The sequence below is a fragment of the Corvus brachyrhynchos genome, unplaced genomic scaffold (genome assembly GCF_000691975.1).
Source record: "Corvus brachyrhynchos isolate BGI_N302 unplaced genomic scaffold, ASM69197v1 scaffold148, whole genome shotgun sequence".
NCBI lineage: Eukaryota > Metazoa > Chordata > Aves > Passeriformes > Corvidae > Corvus > Corvus brachyrhynchos.
In genome coordinates, this window is record NW_008239785.1 from 1,710,658 (window position 1) to 1,730,737 (window position 20,080).

Consider the following 20,080-nt stretch of genomic DNA (forward strand, 5'->3'; position numbering starts at 1 on the left):
CCACGGCCCCCGGGGGCTCTGAGCGCCCCCGGCCCGGCCCCGGGCACGGCAGCAGCGGGAGCCAGCCCTCCTCCTCCTCCTCCTCCTCCTCCGCAGGGAGCAGCGGGACAGCAGCATCCCGGCAAGGCCCAGCCAGGTAAGAGCGGGACCCCGCGGGGAGCAGCTGCTTCGGCGTGGAGCTGCATCCTCTCTTGTCAACAGCGGGATGTTAAGATTGTTAGAAAATTCCACTCCTGTGCTGTTACCCACATTCTGACAGAGTATGCTGTTTCTAGCATCCACTTGTAAGAGATCTTATTGTTTGTTCACGTGCTCAGGCCTGTGGGGTCTTCCTCCAGTTCGGTTTTTTTCCTCCATGTTTCTTTGATAGTTATAATGGATCTTCCGGAAATGTAAATATTTAGTGATGATTCTTACAGAAGCATTGTAATTTTGGGTATTTACAAGTTTTGACCTATCATTTTGGTAATTTGAATGCTCCTTAAAGAGTGTTTTGCATGTTTGTAAGTAAGGAATAGGAACTTTGCCTATGTTCTGTTGTGATATTTTTATGCCTTTGCTTGCTTATGGTCTCCAGTGTTATTTTCACCTTAGGAAAATAATGCTTTGGGAAAAGTAGCAGAGTGTCTTAGGCACTTCTACCACTTCATTCTGTCCTTTGCAGGTCACAGAATGGTTTGAGTTGCAAGGAACGTTAGGAAACATCTATTTCCAGCCCCCTGCCATGGGCAGGGACACCTTCCACTAGCCCAGGTTGCTCCAAGCTCCATCCAGCCTGGCCCTGGACACTTCCAGGGATCCAGGAGCAGCCACAGCTTCTCTGGGCACCCTGTGCCAGGGCCCCACCACCCTCACAGGGAAGAATTTAATCCCAATATCCCATTTAATCCTGCCCTGTGCCAGTGGGAAGCCATTCCCTGTGTCCTATGACCCCAGGGCCTTGTTCAAAGTCCCTCTCCAGCTCTCCTGGAGCCCCTTTAGGCCCTGCAAGGGGCTCTGAGCTCTCCCTGGAGCCTTCTCCTCTCCAGGTGAACACCTCCAGCTCTCCCAGCCTGGCTCCAGAGCAGGGGGGCTCCAGCCCTTGGAGCATCTCCGTGGCCTCCTCAGGACTCTGTCCTGCTCTCAATCCTTCTGATGTTGGGAGCCCCAGAGCTGGACGCAGCACTGGAAGTGGGGTCTCAGATAGACACAGAGGCCTTCCTTTGGTTGAAATTGGATGTTGAGGAATAAGTCTCTTACCTAACTTTATTTTCCTGAAGCTGCTGATGGGAAATTAGCAGCTTTCTTCTTATTTACCCTTCTGTGCTAGAGATCGTGTGAGCTTTGCAGTGGAGATGAGCTCGGTGGTGCACATCTCCTTTTCCATCTCTGTTCTGTGTGGGTGCCAGGCAAAGCAGGGACTGTTCTGGCATACAGTTATCCATGGCTTAAAAAAGTGATCTGGACTAAATCATAAAGGAGGAGTTTGATATCTTGAATATTAGTCATTTCTGTATGATCTCAAGAGTTGCTCATTATCACTCATTAGCACTGTCAAACATCACAAAATTTGGATCTGAATTGTCTGCAGCTTTTCCCTTTGGGCATTAGCAAATCTTCCACTATTTTTGCTGCTGAGCAGAACTACAACAAAGAAAATTCTTTGGTGATGTCCTTAGAAGTTTTAGTTTAGATAAGAGAATAATCTCTCTCTGAAATGACAGCTTCTGTAGTTCTCGAAATTTAAAAATATCATTCAGCTACTCCCTGGAAACCCAAAACTGGATAGGCAAAATGAAGCAATTGATTATTTATTAAAATGGTTCTTTTAGGGAGGGAAGAGGTTCTGCTTCTGTATTCTCAAGTATTTGGCTTTAGTGAGATGGAAAGTAATCATTTCCCAGCAGTTCTTTAACTTTTCTAACAGCATTCTCATCTTTCTTGCAAATCCCAATTCATCAGGGATGGTTCTGACATTCTTGGCTTCTTCTGGATTGGGAAATGTTTGTTAACTGTCAGACTAATGTTCTGTGTTGGAGATATGTTTATTATTTTATTTTCAGAATTCTGGAATCATAGAATTGTAGCATATCCTGAGCTGGAAGGACCCCACAAGGATCATCACAGTCCCACCCCTGGCCCTGCCCAGACACCCCAACAACCCCACCCTGGGCATCCCTGGCAGCGCTGTCCCAACGCTCCTGGAGCTCTGGCAGCCTCGGGGCCGTGCCCATTCCCTGGGGAGCCTGGGCAGTGCCCAGCACCCTCTGGGGGAAGAACCTTTCCCTAATACCCAGCCCAAACCTTCCTGGCCCAGCTCCAGCAGTTCCCTCAGGTCCCGGGGAGCAGAGATCGGAGCTGCCCCTCTCATCATTATTTATGTGGGACACACAGAGCAGCCAACTGAAGTGGCTCAGGCTGCCTGAGGGTGAGGATGAAGTTTCTCCCAGGCATCGTTATAGGTGTTTCTGAAGCATCTGTGTTTGAGTTCAATGAAACAAAGTCCACTGTAAATCATAACATAACTCATAAAAGAACTTTGCTTGTAAGAGTTTAGCAGGAGCTGTCTGACTTTGATCTTGCCAGATGCATTTTTACCTTCAGGCTTTATTTTTTCCCCCATTCCTATTTTAACTTGCTGTATGTGTAGTTTGTCAGCCTGGTGACCCTCAGCAGATGTTTTACACTGTTGGAATTAGTTTGGGGCTTTTTATTTTTTTCCTTCTTTCATGTTACCATTGGAAAAATTCAGAGTACAGTAAAAGCTAGTAGAAATGAGAGGAAAAGAAACAGTGCAGCAGCTTTTCAGCTTAATATTGCCCCAAACAAGTTAAACCCAGATCAAACTCTCAGCAAAAGTAATTCTTGCCATCATAGTCATGGAGTGGTTTGAGCTCAAGTAACCTTAAAGCTCCTCTGATTCCAGTCCTCTGCCATGGGCAGGGACACCTTCCCACCAGATTGGGTTGTTCCAAGCCCCGTCCAGCCTGGCACCAGTGTCTCACCACCTTTGCAGTGGAGAATTCTTTCCTAGTATTTCATTTAAACCTGCCCTTCTTCAGCTTACAGACATTCCCTGTGTCCTGTCCCTCCATCCCTTGTCCAAAGTCCCTCTCCAGCTCTCCTGGAGCCCCTTTAGGCCCTGCAAGGGGCTCTGAGCTCTCCCTGGAGCCTTCTCTTCTCCAGGTGAACACTCCCAGCTCTCCCAGCCTGGCTCCAGAGCAGAGGAGCTCCAGCCCTTGGAGCATTTCCATGGTCTCCTCTGGCCTTACTACCCTCTGAGTAAATAATTTCGTTCTCACTTCAGTTCTAAACCTGCAATTTTAATTACTCAATAGCAGTTTGTCCATAGATTCACAATTGTCCTGTTGCTGTTTACTCTGTAAAGTCAACACAAAAGGTTTCAAAGGCACCACAGGATCTGCACACTGAACAGACCCCTTGGGACAGGGTCTTAAACAAGCAACATCTTGGCTACCTTTTTGTCTGCTGACACGAGGTGGTGTTTTGAGATTTCAGTGATGGCCTTTTCCACACAGAAAGGACTTGCTGAATTCTGGAGCTCTCACATCATTCTTTCCAGCAGGTGGAGCATCAGCTCATTTACTGACTGCAGACGCAGGAGGGAAAAAAAAAAGTCCAGCTCGGCTTGTAACGACAGCAGCTCTGTGCCTGGCTGCCCTGGGAGGCCAAGGGAGGAGTACCTCTCTCCTGAGAGACCTTTGCAGCCACGAATTGTACATGTTCACACTGTTACTCAGTCTCTGATCCAGGCTTTGTTTGCATCTTGTCGAACATAAAGAGCAAAGAAGTAGGAAGAGTACGTAGGGAAGGCCAAAGCCTTTTCATCTCAGCTGTTGGGATCTGAGTGACTGTTAGATTGAGAAAAAAATAGGTCGTGTCTTACATGAGCATCTTGTATCCAGAAGAAGCTTCATGTGAGTTCATGTCTGTAGCATTTCTTCTTATACCTTCATATCCCTTCAGAGTTGATTTGTAATTATGCATCCACGCTCCTTTCAGGCCTTACTTATAATATCTGGATACAAGGAATGCTGTTAGAGAGTCACTGCCAGTCTCTCCACTCTAAAAATCCCACTATTTTATCTCTTTATTCTCTTATCAGTAGCCCCTGTTATCTACTGCCTTGGCCTATCCAAAACACTTATCAGAACTTAACTGCAATGTCGTGAATTAAAAAGGATGTTCTGCCAATGTTAGGCAAGTGGGAATTAATGGCCACTAATATATTCTTTGTCAGGTTTATCACCTGGAAATATCAGTGAAGTGGGTGAGAGTAGGGACTTCTTTGTTTCTTTCTTAAGGTGATCTCTAAAACATTAACCAGACAAACTGTAACAGAATTTAAACATTTCAAATTGCATAGAATATTTTAGAAATCTTACCCCTTGAAAACAGTCTTTTATTCGTTGTTAACTATTATGAAACTTCTGAAGTTATGAAATTTCTGAAGTGCTTTAGAGTGGAATAGTTATTTGTCTGGAGCTTCTGTCTTGAGCTACAGAGCTTGTTCTTGACCTGCCCCCTCTGTAATCCTTTCCAGGATTACACTGAAGGAAAGCTGTATCTCTGATTTATGAGCAGTATTCTATTATCTAGTCTAGTTTGTTATTTTTACTTAAAGATGGGACTTTTTATCTCTTCCCTCTCTCCCTTCTTTGTCAGCTCACTCCACTAAACAGGTGAATAGTTAACTTCCCTCATTAAGGTGTGAGGCATTAACTGAATTAATGGAATGGTCCTTTGCCGCGTGATCTAAAAGAATTAGGATAATTTCTGGAAGGTACCATGGGAGATTAAAAATACCAAGTAATGTCGATTTCTTAGTTTCTTTACGAATGATGAATTTTATATAGGAGTCTCCAGGCAACCAGTGTGTTTGATGATTATAAGAACAGAGATCAAAAGAAGTAATCAGTTCTCCTCCAAGATGCCTTTGACTTGCCTGAAATTCAGCAATGTGAAACCATCTGTCAGCTCAAAAGCAACCTACCATGTCCTTCAGGAGTCAGGGTGGAACTTGTACCCATCTTTTTATTGGCAAGTAGAGTGTTTTGCAGAACAGATGCCTATCATCTGTTTCCAAAGTCCAGAAAGAAATGAGAGCAAGTAACTCCTGCAGTAATCAGAATGAGTAAACACACCAGCCTTGTGGAAACTCGAGTTACATTCTTAATTTGTTCTATCTGTTGTTTGCTGTGGAGTGAGAATTTGACAGCAGTTACAGACACTGATTTATTTTCCTCGTGTGGGCTGATTCTAGATTTTGTGCTGAACTTTATTCTTCTTTTTCCTGGAGCTGGAAGGTTTATTTTGTGTTTGAAGATTTCTTTAGCTGCAGTTTCAAGATTCATGCTCCTGGAATTTTAATTACTCAATAGCAGTTTGTCCATAGATTCACAATTGTCCTGTTGCTGTTTACTCTGTAAAGTCAACAAAAAAGGTTTCAAAGGCACCACAGGATCTGCGCGCTGAACAGACCCCTTGGGACAGGGTCTTAAACAAGCAACATCTTGGCTACCTTTTTGTCTGCTGACACGAGGTGGTGTTTTGAGATTTCAGTGATGGCCTTTTCCACACAGAAAGGACTTGCTGAATTCTGGAGCTCTCACATCATTCTTTCCAGCAGGTGGAGCATCAGCTCATTTACTGACTGCAGACGCAGGAGGGAAAAAAAAAAGTCCAGCTCGGCTTGTAACGACAGCAGCTCTGTGCCTGGCTGCCCTGGGAGGCCAAGGGAGGAGTACCTCTCTCCTGAGAGACCTTTGCAGCCACGAATTGTACATGTTCACACTGTTACTCAGTCTCTGATCCAGGCTTTGTTTGCATCTTGTCGAACATAAAGAGCAAAGAAGTAGGAAGAGTACGTAGGGAAGGCCAAAGCCTTTTCATCTCAGCTGTTGGGATCTGAGTGACTGTTAGATTGAGAAAAAAATAGGTCGTGTCTTACATGAGCATCTTGTATCCAGAAGAAGCTTCATGTGAGTTCATGTCTGTAGCATTTCTTCTTATACCTTCATATCCCTTCAGAGTTGATTTGTAATTATGCATCCACGCTCCTTTCAGGCCTTACTTATAATATCTGGATACAAGGAATGCTGTTAGAGAGTCACTGCCAGTCTCTCCACTCTAAAAATCCCACTATTTTATCTCTTTATTCTCTTATCAGCAGCCCCTGTTATCTACTGCCTTGGCCTATCCAAAACACTTATCAGAACTTAACTGCAATGTCGTGAATTAAAAAGGATGTTCTGCCAATGTTAGGCAAGTGGGAATTAATGGCCACTAATATATTCTTTGTCAGGTTTATCACCTGGAAATATCAGTGAAGTGGGTGAGAGTAGGGACTTCTTTGTTTCTTTCTTAAGGTGATCTCTAAAACATTAACCAGACAAACTGTAACAGAATTTAAACATTTCAAATTGCATAGAATATTTTAGAAATCTTACCCCTTGAAAACAGTCTTTTATTCGTTGTTAACTATTATGAAACTTCTGAAGTTATGAAATTTCTGAAGTGCTTTAGAGTGGAATAGTTATTTGTCTGGAGCTTCTGTCTTGAGCTACAGAGCTTGTTCTTGACCTGCCCCCTCTGTAATCCTTTCCAGGATTACACTGAAGGAAAGCTGTATCTCTGATTTATGAGCAGTATTCTATTATCTAGTCTAGTTTGTTATTTTTACTTAAAGATGGGACTTTTTATCTCTTCCCTCTCTCCCTTCTTTGTCAACTCACTCCACTAAACAGGTGAATAGTTAACTTCCCTCATTAAGGTGTGAGGCATTAACTGAATTAATGGAATGGTCCTTTGCCGCGTGATCTAAAAGAATTAGGATAATTTCTGGAAGGTACCATGGGAGATTAAAAATACCAAGTAATGTCGATTTCTTAGTTTCTTTACGAATGATGAATTTTATATAGGAGTCTCCAGGCAACCAGTGTGTTTGATGATTATAAGAACAGAGATCAAAAGAAGTAATCAGTTCTCCTCCAAGATGCCTTTGACTTGCCTGAAATTCAGCAATGTGAAACCATCTGTCAGCTCAAAAGCAACCTACCATGTCCTTCAGGAGTCAGGGTGGAACTTGTACCCATCTTTTTATTGGCAAGTAGAGTGTTTTGCAGAACAGATCCCTATCATCTGTTTCCAAAGTCCAGAAAGAAATGAGAGCAAGTAACTCCTGCAGTAATCAGAATGAGTAAACACACCAGCCTTGTGGAAACTCGAGTTACATTCTTAATTTGTTCTATCTGTTGTTTGCTGTGGAGTGAGAATTTGACAGCAGTTACAGACACTGATTTATTTTCCTCGTGTGGGCTGATTCTAGATTTTGTGCTGAACTTTATTCTTCTTTTTCCTGGAGCTGGAAGGTTTATTTTGTGTTTGAAGATTTCTTTAGCTGCAGTTTCAAGATTCATGCTCCTGGATTCATGCATGGTATGGTGTGCACCTTGAAGTGGGCAGCTGCAAGTTGCTGAGTGCTGTTGTGTGACAGGTTAACTCTTCTTATAATCTCTTTGCATTAACCTTAGTTTTGATAATTTTTTAGGAAGCAAGATTAAAAGATGCTGGTTACTGTTAAAATCATGTCTGACAATATTCATTCCAAACATCCAACCCTTTAACTGCTGTTACTTCAGAATTCCTTCTAACTGGGCAATTTTATATGGTTGTAAAGTCAAATTTGGAGAAAAGTTTTAGGGAGAGACATCATGCCTTCTAAAGCCAGTCAATATAGTTGGAAAACACTGATAAGCTTTGACACACAGTTTTTTCATGAGATCCAGCGAAGTAATAGAGACCTTTCTGCAAAAGTCATGCTTGAGGAATTCAGCTTGAGCAGTTCAGCTCATTGTGATTTGTGATGGCTGTAGGTGAGGCATGCACATGCCAAAGCAGTTCTGAAATACATTAATAAAGTTTAATTTCAAAAGTCTGAAAAAAGATTTAGCTTGATCTCCTGGAGGCATTGCAAACAGGCTGAGCTTTGACAAACAAAGCACATGTGAAAAGTGCTTTTATGGAAATGATTTGCTGAACTTCACCTCTTTGGGCCCATATTCTGCAATTTCATTAGCAGCATATCTTTGCTGGCAAAACATTACTGTGTTTTTGCTTTTAGTTGGAAAGTTACACAATTAAAACCAGAAACTTTAGAAATGGATTCATTCTGGATCTCCCAGAGCAGAGTTTTTCATATGTAATAGTTAAAACACTAAAAGCTATAAAGGAGAAATTAGGTAATATTTGTTCATTCTGTTTGCACACTTTCTATGTATATAATTTCAAACTTTATATAGAAAATACACTTTTTAAAAAAAGTATTCTGCATAATACCTGGATGATGTGCTTCATAATGTCATGGCTGTTGATCTCGAATGAAGAAAGCAGCATGGTGATGTTTCTTTAGAAACACAGGAGTTGGCTCTTTATGCTACTTCAGTGGAAGGTGACTGTATATGACAACCACACAATTCTATCCTGCCAAAAACTCCTGACAGCTCCAATCCTTACACACTGGTGTTGGCCACGATTTGCAGAGCAATTCACTGTACAGCTCATCACTGTACACACACTTCTGTAATGTGGCTGTGGAAAAGTCTTCCTGCTAGTGGGATCAAACCATGGAAAAATTACCAGAATTAGGCTCGATTACTTTTTTTGCCAGTAGTCTCACTGAATTAGCACTCTAAGGGGATGTTCAGGTGTAAGAGGTGATAAGCGTTTCTGTCTTCTTGTAGTGTTTCTCAGGGCTCTGTTTATTATCTGGTAGCACTTTGGTGTATGATGTGTGGCCCTGGAAATCAGGGAGTGTTGCCAAAGGTCACTGGTGCCAGGTGTATATTTAGACAAAAGGAAGTTAAAACATCACACAAGGACAAAAATGTAGCAGGTAACACAAAGAAGGGATCTAACCCATGGTGCTGTCTCCGGGATGATGAACATTTTCTGAACTGCAGTGATAGAAAAGTTGTGGGAAGTGAGTCTCAGTTAATGGAGAGTTTTGTCTCCCATCTAAATTTTCAAGAATTCCATATAATGCTTTGAATACAAGGAGGTGGCGAGCTTGGTGTAGCCTAAATACAGGCATTAGGAATGAAAAATTATGGTAAAAAAACACATCAGTAAACTAATATTTGGAACAAATTTTTCTGTATTGTGTACGTTATCTGACATCAGGCAGCAGAGCATGAAAAATAAATCTGCTGCTTCAAATCTCTTTGACAGTGATTAGAATTTTTCACAGGGAGAAAGAAAAATAAAAATCTGTGGAAGGATAAATAACTGAGGTGCTTTTGTAGTTTTGCTGTCCTCGCTTTCAAAGAGTAGGGCTGTGCAAAAACTTGATGGCTCACAGGTGGCTGCGTTTGCTTCAGGAGCTGCAGAGCTGCATCTCCTCCAGCTTCACTGTGGATGGCTGTGCTGCCAGGGACAGGAGCTGCCCAGGTGTCTGTGGGGAAGGAAAGGTTAGGAAACAGTCTGACAAGGTCATCAAATGTGCAGGTGGCCGTTTTCTGACAAAGCATGTGAAGAGACCCAAGTAGCAGGACCTGTCCTGGTGGTGGAGAAGTAAAAGGTCGACAGCAACAGGAATTACATATAGTGCTACTAGAAAGAAATAAAGACATTTGTAGTAGTTTGGAGGAAAAAAAGCCCCAAAGAACAAAAAGCTAACTCTTTCATAAGTCACTCACTAGTAGAAGCAAGGTCAGGGGGGCACAGGGAACTACTGATGGATGGCATCAGGAATACTTTAAATACGTTTCCCCTTCATCTGTAAACTTAGAACAAAAGCTACAGCAAATACTCCAGGAAATAGAGTTTCCAGTTGTCTGGAAATGATGACGTTCATAGGAGACTAAGTAGAGGATGGATTGGAGAAATGTGGTCACTTTAAGAGTATGAAAACTACAAAAGAGAAGAAAGCCAACCAATGTTAAGAGGTGAGAAAGTTGGAACTGAGGAAGTGTAAATCAGACAGAGTAACTGTTAGAATGATCCTAGGGAAAAAACCCAAAGCAGCCATTTCTGTGCATGTTGAACTTTTCAGGAGAGAAATGCAGAGTCACCAGGGTTTGTGGAGAGCAGGTTATACCAAAGGGGGTGGTTCCCTGTCAGCAGTGGGACAGGCACTCTGGAATGTCCTAGAAATCAACTCTGTGCAGCCTTTCCTAGTGGCTCAGAAGACTTTCCCGTGCTGGATGTGTGGTGGTGTAAATAAGTGGGAAGTACAAGATGGAGCTATTGTAAGAAGTGTCACAGCTGCTCGGGAAGGTGCAGACAGGGAGTAGCTGTCCTTCCTGGCACAGCGATGAGAACGTTTTGAGTGAGAGTGCAGATCTGTACTCTGATATTTCAGTCAAGCTTTCAACTATAAACAACAGCCTTCAATAAATTTTTGATCGAGACCAACTGGAGAAGAGTGCAAGGCAACAGAAAGGCAGAATTACAGTATGGAATAGTGGTGACACACCTGTGTAATTGGATAAGAAATAAAGAAATTGGAAAGTTTCTTCATTTTGGCCAGAGCAGCTCTATACCCAAGTACAGGTGTGTGGGTCTCATGCTGCAAAAAGGGATGTGGTCACAGGGTAAATTTAATTAATGTGTTGAAAAGAGAGCAGTCACTGAGGGATAGAGGCAGCACTGCTTCCCATGGGACATGTGGGATAACATTCCAGTGGGAGGTACTGTGCCTTCAGAAGGAACCACTTGGAAGAAGCAGAGGAATGCAACAGGAATGGGTAGAGGTCTTGGAAAAAAGCCTTGCAAAGAAGGAAGGAATTGAAGCTCCTGAGTCAAAGGAAGATTGGAATTATAAATGCTGAGATGCTTAAATGGCTGCTGCAGGGAAGGAAATGATATGTTCTGTGTGTCTGTGATGGATCAGATAAGAAATAATGGGCTTAAATTTCAACAAGGAAGATTAAGGGTGGACATTAGGAAAACTGTGCCGATATGAAAGCTGTCTTGAGAAGTGTGAGATAGAGCACTTGGGAATGTGTAAGCTCCGTTGCTGGAGGCAATGGGATAATGTCACCTGGTGTGTGTCAGGAGTAGTTCCTTAGACCAGGTGAGTGGGCTGCATCACCTCTCAAATCGCCATTTTTAGTCTTCAGGTATTAATAATTACGAATTTCAAGTTTATGAGGCACATTCCCCATCGAAGTTGGCCCAAGATGGGAAGGGAACAGATGTGCTCTGCCAGCACAGTTGGTTGGAAGCTGCACTTCATTTTGCTCCCAAGCTCTTTAGTGGGCTCTGACTCATTTCTTGGGATTCTTCTTTGCCTTTCTGTGTACCCCCACTGGTCAAAACAGTCCCCTTTGATAGGTGCCCTGTGTAAGTACTTACCTTCATAAATGGAAGTTGATTATAAGAAGTTTGTGTTATTTATAGGAAAAATACAAGGAGTCCAGTTTTGACCTATTTTAACTAATGGAAATTTCAATCATGTATGGTTAGTTTTAAAAGAATCTAATGTACCACAACAATAGTTTCACTTAAAGCTGTTACTACAAAATTGTCTCTCAAGCCTAGTTCCTGGGTGCATTTGAAATAATTTTCTGAATAGAAACAAAACCAAACAGATTTGATTTTCATTTATCTGTTGTTTCTGAAATGAGGTTGAACCCGACCAGTATTCAGAGACTCTTGCAGAGAAACAGAGAATAAATGTTGTCAAGAGGAAACCAACTATTTTCAGGAGTCCTTCAGAGGAGCAGTTCTCGAGCCAAGAATAGCAGCAGCGATTGTGCCTCGGTGTGGAGTAGCAGCGACCCTGAGAGTGTGGCCGAAGCTGTAAAGAGCCATCGGTGTGAGATCCAGCACAGAGGGGCCAAACCGCCCTGATGAGCCACTGACAGGAACTGAAACAGCAAATTTGAAATGTGCCCCATTTACCACGTCATTAATATGTATTTGGGGCAGGTAGGAGGGGAAATAATTGTAAAGGAGTGTGTTGGACATGCTGGAAGTTTGTGTGAATTAGCCTTCAAGATTTGCATGGTGCACTGATAAAAGCCCTCTGCGTGCGATCTTGGAATTGGTGATGATCTTTTAGGTCCTAAAAATGCAAAGCTGACCCTGTTCTGCTCACTCTGAATGTTCCTGGGCCTCGGAGGGAGCCGAGGCTCCCGGCCCAGGGTGTTCCAACATGGTTGGTCCCGCTGTGCAGGCGTAGCCAGCGCCCGCTCCTGCCGCATTGTTCGGGCAGCTCTTCCCTGCCTCTATAAACAACTGCGCCGCTGATTAATGCGCTCGCGTTTGCCACTTAGAGCTGGTTTAGATAGAGGCAGGGAAGTCATTAAGGGCTTGGCAGAAGTCCAGAGTACATCTGGGACTTGGGAGCTGCCACTGGGGCAGGAGGAGGGCGGCAGGCAGGAGCCTGGGGCAGGGGAGAGGACGCTTGGCAAAGGAAGGAGCTGGGGCAGGGAGGAGAACGACGAGGCAGGAGCTGGCATTGGAGCAGGGAGGAGGGCGATGGGCAGGAGATGGGGCTGGGGAAGGGAGGAGGGCACCGGGCAGGAGGCAGGAGATGAGGCTGGGGAAGGGAGGAGGGCACACCGGGCAGGAGAGGAGGCTGGGAAGGGGAGGAGGACACGGGGCACGGGCAGGAGACAGGAGATGGGGCTGGGAAGGGGAGGAGGACACGGGGCAGGAGCTGGGGCAGGAGGAAGGAGGACTCCGGGAAGGAGGCAGGAGCTGGGGCAGGCATTCGGCAGCGCCCGCGTCTTCTCTTGGCTGACTTTCAAAAGCGGCAGAAAAGCAGCTACGGGCGCTAATTGTAGCTGGGTCCTGAAGTGAAAATGTTTTGTGACAGTTGAAAGAATTTAAAGAGGAAGGAAGATCGGTTTAGTGTCAGCTGCAATTAGATAATCAAAGCTTAAAAATCCTGCTCTGTTGATACCTTCACCTAGAGCCGAGGAGCGGAGCGAGGGGAAGGGGGAGGAGGGCTGTGCGTGGAAAGGGCATTTCCATAGCCAGTGCAGCCGAGGCCCGGCCGAGCTTGCAGGTTGTCTGGGCGCGCGCTCGCACTGAGAGATTTTCTTGGCAGCTCTACAGGATGAGGCTTACACTGTACACAGCCGACATATTGAAGCCGGGAGCCCTGGAGAACGTAGAGGCAGGAGTAGAAACAGCTCTGCACACAATGTAGCGTCTCCTAGGATGGTTGGGCGGCTCCTTTCTTCAGGTATTTTATTACCCATCAGCCCTTTTTAGAGCCAAAGAAAGAGAGAAAGTAACCCTAACCCTGAGAAAATAGCATCTGCTTCTGTTAAATCAATTTATTACATAACATTTCAGCGAGAGAGCAGCAGCACAGCGTCCTGAGCTTTTGGCTGCGTTTCAGGTTTGATAAAATGGCGTCTTCGCAGCGAGCTGCTTGTAAAGATATGTTGCACTGAGCAGAAAAATGCAATGATCTGGTGTTTTCTACTGCTGCTTTTGTGTTGGAGAGGTAGCATTTAGTGGAATCTCTACTAATAATGAAAAATCATGTTTATTTTTGCTTGTTTTCTGAATGCGTTTGAAAGCTTTCAGCATCAGAGGAAAGGAACTACGTTTGAATGTCGTAGTGCAGAAAATGAAAAGGGGATAACAGGCTTTCCCCCGTGTGGGCTTAGCTATGGTTTAGTTTTAAAATAAATAAAGCTGCTTTATTCAAAGCTTCCATCTCTTTTCTGCCTTTCCACATTATGTGTGCTGTGCAAGATTTCAGCTTCCTCAATCCATGAGACTTGTTGTGAGTGAGCTTTGTAGGGGCTTCAGATAGATGCCAGTTTTCAAATTTGTCTCTATGCCTAGAGCTGGATGCAGCAGGTAACCTGAAATATTAGCACTACAATGCCCAAATTTTCTGCTTTATGATATTTTGTGCTTCAGAATAGATGCTTATGTCATGTTTTCTTTATGAAATTAGGCTACATTTGATTTAGCACTTAAAATGTTCCTGGCAATTCCTATTTAATTTAGATTTGGAAAAACTCATTTATAGTATTGGAAAGATCTGCTCATGTTGAATTGAAAATTATATTGGGGGGGGGGGGAGTGGGGAGAAAGTAATTTGCCCTTTTTTTCTCATCTTCCTACTCAGGATCACTAACCTTTGTGTGCCAAAGAAAATCCCCAGTGGGACTGTCAGTGGCCCTTGGGATTTTTCTGTGTTCTGCATGTCAGAGCAGAGAGCACCGTCTGTCTTCTGTCCTTTGGGCAGCACAGGGCGAGCCAGGGGGTCTGGTTGTTGTTACGTGACAAACATGGACTGAAAAATAAAACAAGTAATAAGAGAGGAGTCACTGTTAGATCTGATTTAAAATGGGGTGAGCACAATTTATTAATAATGTTCCATAAAAAGTTTATCCCAGACTTTGCCGTTTCGTACCCTGTCCGTCCTTTGGTTCCAAAGCCAGCTGAATGTTGTGTTACAGTTGGGGAAACAGGGTTTTACTGTGTAGCATTTGAACTAATCACTGCAATGGAAGCTATGAAGATACAGTTACTTTTAACTCAGTTGAATAAAAAAAAAAAAATTAAATATGATTGTAAATGACATTTTCAGAGGAGGATGGAAGTTTGGGGTCAGCTGCTTGTGCAGGCAAAGTATTTTGCTTTTCTAAGAAATGCATGCAACAGCTTCTCCCATTTCACTCTACTCATACTTTGCATTTGTAATCTATGTAAACACTAAACTGATTTAGTAACTAATTATTCATTACCCAACACAGCCAAAAATGTTTTCTGTTTTTAATAAGTACTGAATTGAAGCTGGTCAAGTATGTTGGCTACAGTATGTGATAACACCAGCAATCTCCTCCCACCCCATTAAGGATATTATTTAAAAAAAAAAACCAGCAACACAAAACAAAACAACCCCTTATGCTATTGGTTATACTGATCAGAGCTGTGCATTTTTCAGGTCATGTGTATGGTTGCAGTTGGACAGAAGTTCTGTGCTTGTTAAAAACAAATTTGAGCCATTGTTGTCCGATTAATATTTCCTTCCTGGTGGCCGAAGAAATGTTGTTGATCAGGGGAACTGTATTTTATAAAAGATGCATAATTAAGATTTTGAAACACAAAAGTATTAATTTAAAAATCATTTTCACTCTGTGGTGTCCCAGCACCAGGATTTGCTAACACGGAATACCTGTGGTTCCTGTTCCTTGTGCCTTGTTTACAGTCTTTGCTCAGCTCACAGAGGAGGGATAGAAATGCTTCTGGTGGACTCAGTACTTTAATTTCACCTCTTTGCACAAATAAGGAGGAACCGATTCTTAAGAATTTTTAAACTGGGTTTTCCATTTCAATCTTAACAACTTTGAAAAGAAAATACCAGGAATTTTTGTGAAGAGTTAGTTTCCTAGAAAGTCGGAGGAAGTCGGCATTTTCAAAAAAAAATCCCCAAACAAACAGAAAAGTTCTCTAGATGTAATCATATAAAATATTTTGCTTTCATTATTTTTCCCAAATATTTAAGGTCTTTACAGAGTAAGTAAGACTGTGCTATTCATTATTTATTTCATAGGCGCAAACCCCTTTTAGTTAAAATGGAAAAATGTCTTTTTGTTATTTGCTTCTAGAGACAAGAATATAAAACTTACTCTCTTCAGGATCTGTACTCAAACTCCTGGTTTGTCTGACAGCAAAGTCCCAGTTTATGCAGGTTTCTGTTCATTTTGTGAATTTTTTTTCCATTCTCTTCATCTGTCCTGTTGCTTACGAGCTTTATGGCAGCAGCCTTTGGTGTTAGAACCGATTGTTCCAGTGGGTGTTGGATACAATGAGGTTATTGCATGATTCTTTCTCTGGTTTTTGAATCCATGACTTGTGGAAGGCACCAGCGGGATCCCGCTGCCTCCGGAGCAGGGAAGGCGCAGCACAGGGACCCGCTACTCCAGAGGGGGATTGCTGATTTCATGTCCCCTACACGGAATTATTGTAATCCCCACCAAAGTCACCACTTTCAGATTAGTCCGTAGTTATTGTTGAGGGAATCATCTGAACCTCAGGAAGAGCGACTGCGCCAGTGGTACAGGAAAGGGAGCACCTGGATTTGCAAAGCCTTGGGAAGCCCAGGGGTTTTGGAGCTGCACGTGTGGAACTTCCCAGCCCCGCATTCCTGGTGGGATCCTGCCTGGAGTAGCTGTGTTTGGCCAAGCCCAGGCACTTGGCCATTTTCTACTCTTAATATGGCCATCTCTTGAGTTTTACAGTTCTTCTCCCTCATAATTTTCTTTTCTTCTTGTTTCTCTTACTGCTCCTCCAAATCTGGTCTCTTACCTAACGAATTGTTTTGCTCCCTCCTCTCAGCAGTCATTCTAAGCCGTGTTGTCATCTTCAATCCCACCCCTTCCCTTTATTTTCTGTCTCCTAAGCGCTCCTAAATTTGAGCACTGCTTTAACCACCATCTTTGGGGGAGAGGAGAAAGGAAATGATTAAACAAGCAGCTCCCTTTTCGTCTCGTCGGCCATGGTGCTGTTTCTGTGAGTACGGAGACGTCCTGGGCGCTCTCTCGATCCTCCTTCCCCAGCCTGCCCTGCACAGCTCTGCTCGGGCAGCGCTGTCTCTCTCCCAGCACCCGCACACAGAGCTGAGCTTTGGGCTCTGACAAGGCCTTTCATTGGAACAATGTATTTCCAGCCACTTTCAAATCCTTCTGTCAAGGCTCAAACGCAGCTCTGAGTCGCACCACCCACAGGGTTGAAAAAAATCTTGTATAACTCCTCTTATCTGATTCCTTGGTTGCCTGAACTTCTTATCTTCTGGCCTGGCCTGCCACTGCTTTTTTCCCTTTGTTTGTTCCTACTCTGCTAAGAATGTGCCTCGGCTCATTTCTCTGACCCTGCTGACCCTTTTTAAGTCATTTCACAGCCTGCCTTCCCCTTCCCTCTCTTATCTGGGATTCTGGTCTCTGTTTAACACCTGTGTAGCAAATCTAGATCACCAGGTAAATGTTCAACATGCTTCCTTAGCTCTGTGCTGGAGCAGTTGGCTGTACAGAGGAATAACAGGATGCTTTCTTCCTTTCCAGCCATTGCATGTAGAAGAAGGAATCCAGGTAATTCCAAGTGGCTCCGTTCACATTCTTTCAGATTTGTCATGCACTTGTCAATTACTATGGAAGGAATTCTTCCCTGTGAGGGTGGGCAGGCCCTGGCACAGGGTGCCCAGAGAAGCTGTGGCTGCCCCATCCCTGGAAGTGTCTAAGGCCATGTTGGGCAGGGCTTGGAGCAACCTGGGATAGTGGAAGGTGTCCCTGCCCATGGCAGGGAGTGGAATGAGATGATTTTTAAGGTCCCTTCAAACCCAAACCATTCAGTTTTCTCTGATTATTTAGGTCTTTCTGTGATTTAGGTCTTTTCCTGGTATCATGAGAAGACAGGTGATGAATTAAGAATGTTTTCCCTTCCTTTCTCTACAATTCTTTCTTCTGCTTCAATTAATTTAAACTAAAAAAAAAAAACAAAAGGCAATCTGGGTTGGTTTATCACTTTACTTCTTCATCTTGCAAAATCTTCATAAGGAAATCAAGTAATCACCTTAAAAATCAATAGGTGAAATGTGTGAACAAGACTTTGCTGAAGAGAGAGAGCCTTTTCTGATCTTGGGAGTAATTTTTTCAGTATCAGAACACCTCTAATTGAAGGAGCTAATCACACCAACAGATTTTTGATTTAAATTAATTCATATTAGGCATTCGTTGTTAACAACTTGTTTGGGAGATTTATTGCATCCATCTTCCCCACAAAAATATTCCTTTTATTCACAAATCACAAAGAGTAGAAGCCAGATTTAAAGCAAGTAAAAATAACTGACATCCAAAATTTGTTGCTTTGATATGTGCAAGCAGTTAAGAGGAGCTCTTCTGCAGGTTGTCTCCTGTACAGATGCCTTGGATCACACTGAAATACTTGTTATCAAATTCCTATCAAAAGAAACTAAGAGAAGTAATCTTGTACAGAGCAGTTGGCATGGAAAGTAAATGCAAGATCTTGACCAGAGCTTGAGCTCTTTACATGAGACGTGTTGTGCCTTCCAGTTTAACGCCATACCCTGGCGAGCAAGCAGGTGCTCAAGAGCTTTTGATTAATTTTTTGGGTTAGTGTCTGTGTTGGAGGATGCAGTAGTGCTGAAAAGGCACAGCATCACTTTTCATTGGCCTGGGGACACAGGGGATTGTGTGTACAAATGCAAAATGATGTTTACACCTCAAGTAAAGCCTGTGAGAGGTAAGTTTCTTGACAAAATTCAGCTATTTCGAGAATCCCAAGTTCTCTGCTAAAATATACATTAGTGGTGTTTATAATTGGCACCTAAGAGTAAAAGTTGTTGTCTATATTTGTTTCTTTATTTACAGGAAGGGTTGAAAACCTTGATGAAGTATGAATTTAGTGTGTTGTACGTGGGTGTGTATGTAATATCTCAGGGCAGGCAGACATTTTACATTTTTTATTGGATGCTCTTTCTTTGTGTTTCTCTGAAGAATGAGAATTGAGTCAAAAGAAATGGTAAGAGTCTGCTAGATACTTTTCTGGTTTTTTTCCAAATTTGCTTTTCAGACTTTTCACATAGATTAGTGTATTTGGTCTTATTTATTGCCTGCTTATTATTTTTACTGGTACACTGGGGGCTACAAAACACTTGCTCTGTTCTAAGATGAAGTTGTTTAGTTATTTTAATTGTGAGTTTTGCCAGATTAAAAAAAAAAAAAAACCCAAACAAATTAATATGAGCCTCCTGCTCCATTGTAGTGAGGTAAACTGCTGTATTATGTTAGAGAATGTACTCTAAATTTTAGCAGAATGTAGTGTTGCAACTAGTGATGTAAAGCAGTGCTTAATAGAGGGCTTTTGCAGTGCTTGAACCATGGACTCATTTTTAACCTTGGATCCTTTCAGATCTCAGCCACAGTGGATTGGGAGACCATTATGAGAATTCCCACTGGGGACAGCAGCCCGCTTTCAGGAGTGAAGGCAACTGCAGCTGGGATAAAGTGATAATAGACAGGACTGACAAGGAAGCGTGGCCTTCCATTACCGGAGCTGAGACTGAGTCTGCCTCAGAATGTACTACAGACACTGACTCTGCCTCCAACTGTGGCTCAGAGAACAGTAGCATGGCTACAGGGAGTGCCCAAGGCAACTTCACTGGACATACAAAGAAAACTAATGGCAATAATGGCGCCAACGGAGCACTCGTCCAAAGCACTTCTAACCAGAGTGCCCTTGGAGCTGGTGGAGCAAACGGCAACGGCAGCTCGGCCAGGGTGTGGGGGGTGGCTGCAGGCTCCAGCTCTGGCCTAGCTCACTGCTCTGCCAGTGGTGGGGATGGAAAGATGGACAACATGATGGGAGACGGTAGAAGTCAGAACTGCTGGGGTGCTTCCAACTCGAATGCTGGCATTAATCTTAACCTTAACCCTAATGCCAATCCAGCTGCCTGGCCTGTACTTGGACATGAAGGAACTGTGGGAGCAGGCAACCCTTCCAGTATTTGCAGTCCAGTCAGTGCCATAGGTCAGAACATGGGCAACCAGAATGGGAACCCAACAGGCACTTTAGGTGCCTGGGGAAACTTGCTGCCGCAAGAGAGCACAGAACCACAAACGTCCACTTCTCAGAATGTGTCTTTCAGCGTACAACCTCAGAACCTTAACACTGATGGACCAAATAACACTAACCCCATGAACTCTTCACCAAACCCTATCAATGCAATGCAGACAAACGGACTGCCGAACTGGGGGATGGCCGTGGGCATGGGGGCCATCATCCCGCCCCACCTGCAAGGCCTTCCTGGTGCTAATGGAACAGCGGTTTCTCAAGTCAGCGGGGGCAGTGGTGAAGGAATGGGCAGTTCAGTGTGGGGGATGTCCCCAGGTAATCCTGCCACAGGAAACAGCAATTCTGGGTTCAGTCAGGGGAATGGAGACACTGTGAACTCAGCATTAAGTGCTAAACAAAACGGATCCAGCAGTGCTGTGCAAAAGGAAGGAAACGGAGCGAACGCGTGGGACTCGGGGCCTCCCTCTGGCCCCGGGGTCCTGGCGTGGGGCAGGGGCGGTGGCGGCGGGGGGGG

General features: G+C 43.7%; 1 protein-coding gene across 1 annotated transcript in view; it reads left to right on the forward strand.

The window, feature by feature from the left end:
* Positions 1-6: 6 nt before the first annotated feature.
* TNRC6C (trinucleotide repeat containing 6C) overlaps positions 7-20,080 on the forward strand; it is a 55,910-nt gene continuing 35,836 nt past the window's right edge. The window contains exons 1-2 of the mRNA XM_017743173.1: positions 7-136; positions 18,904-20,077. Of these exons, the coding sequence (XP_017598662.1) occupies positions 19,122-20,077 (956 nt within the window). The 5' untranslated portion in view covers positions 7-136; positions 18,904-19,121. The remainder of the gene's footprint in view (positions 137-18,903; positions 20,078-20,080) is intronic.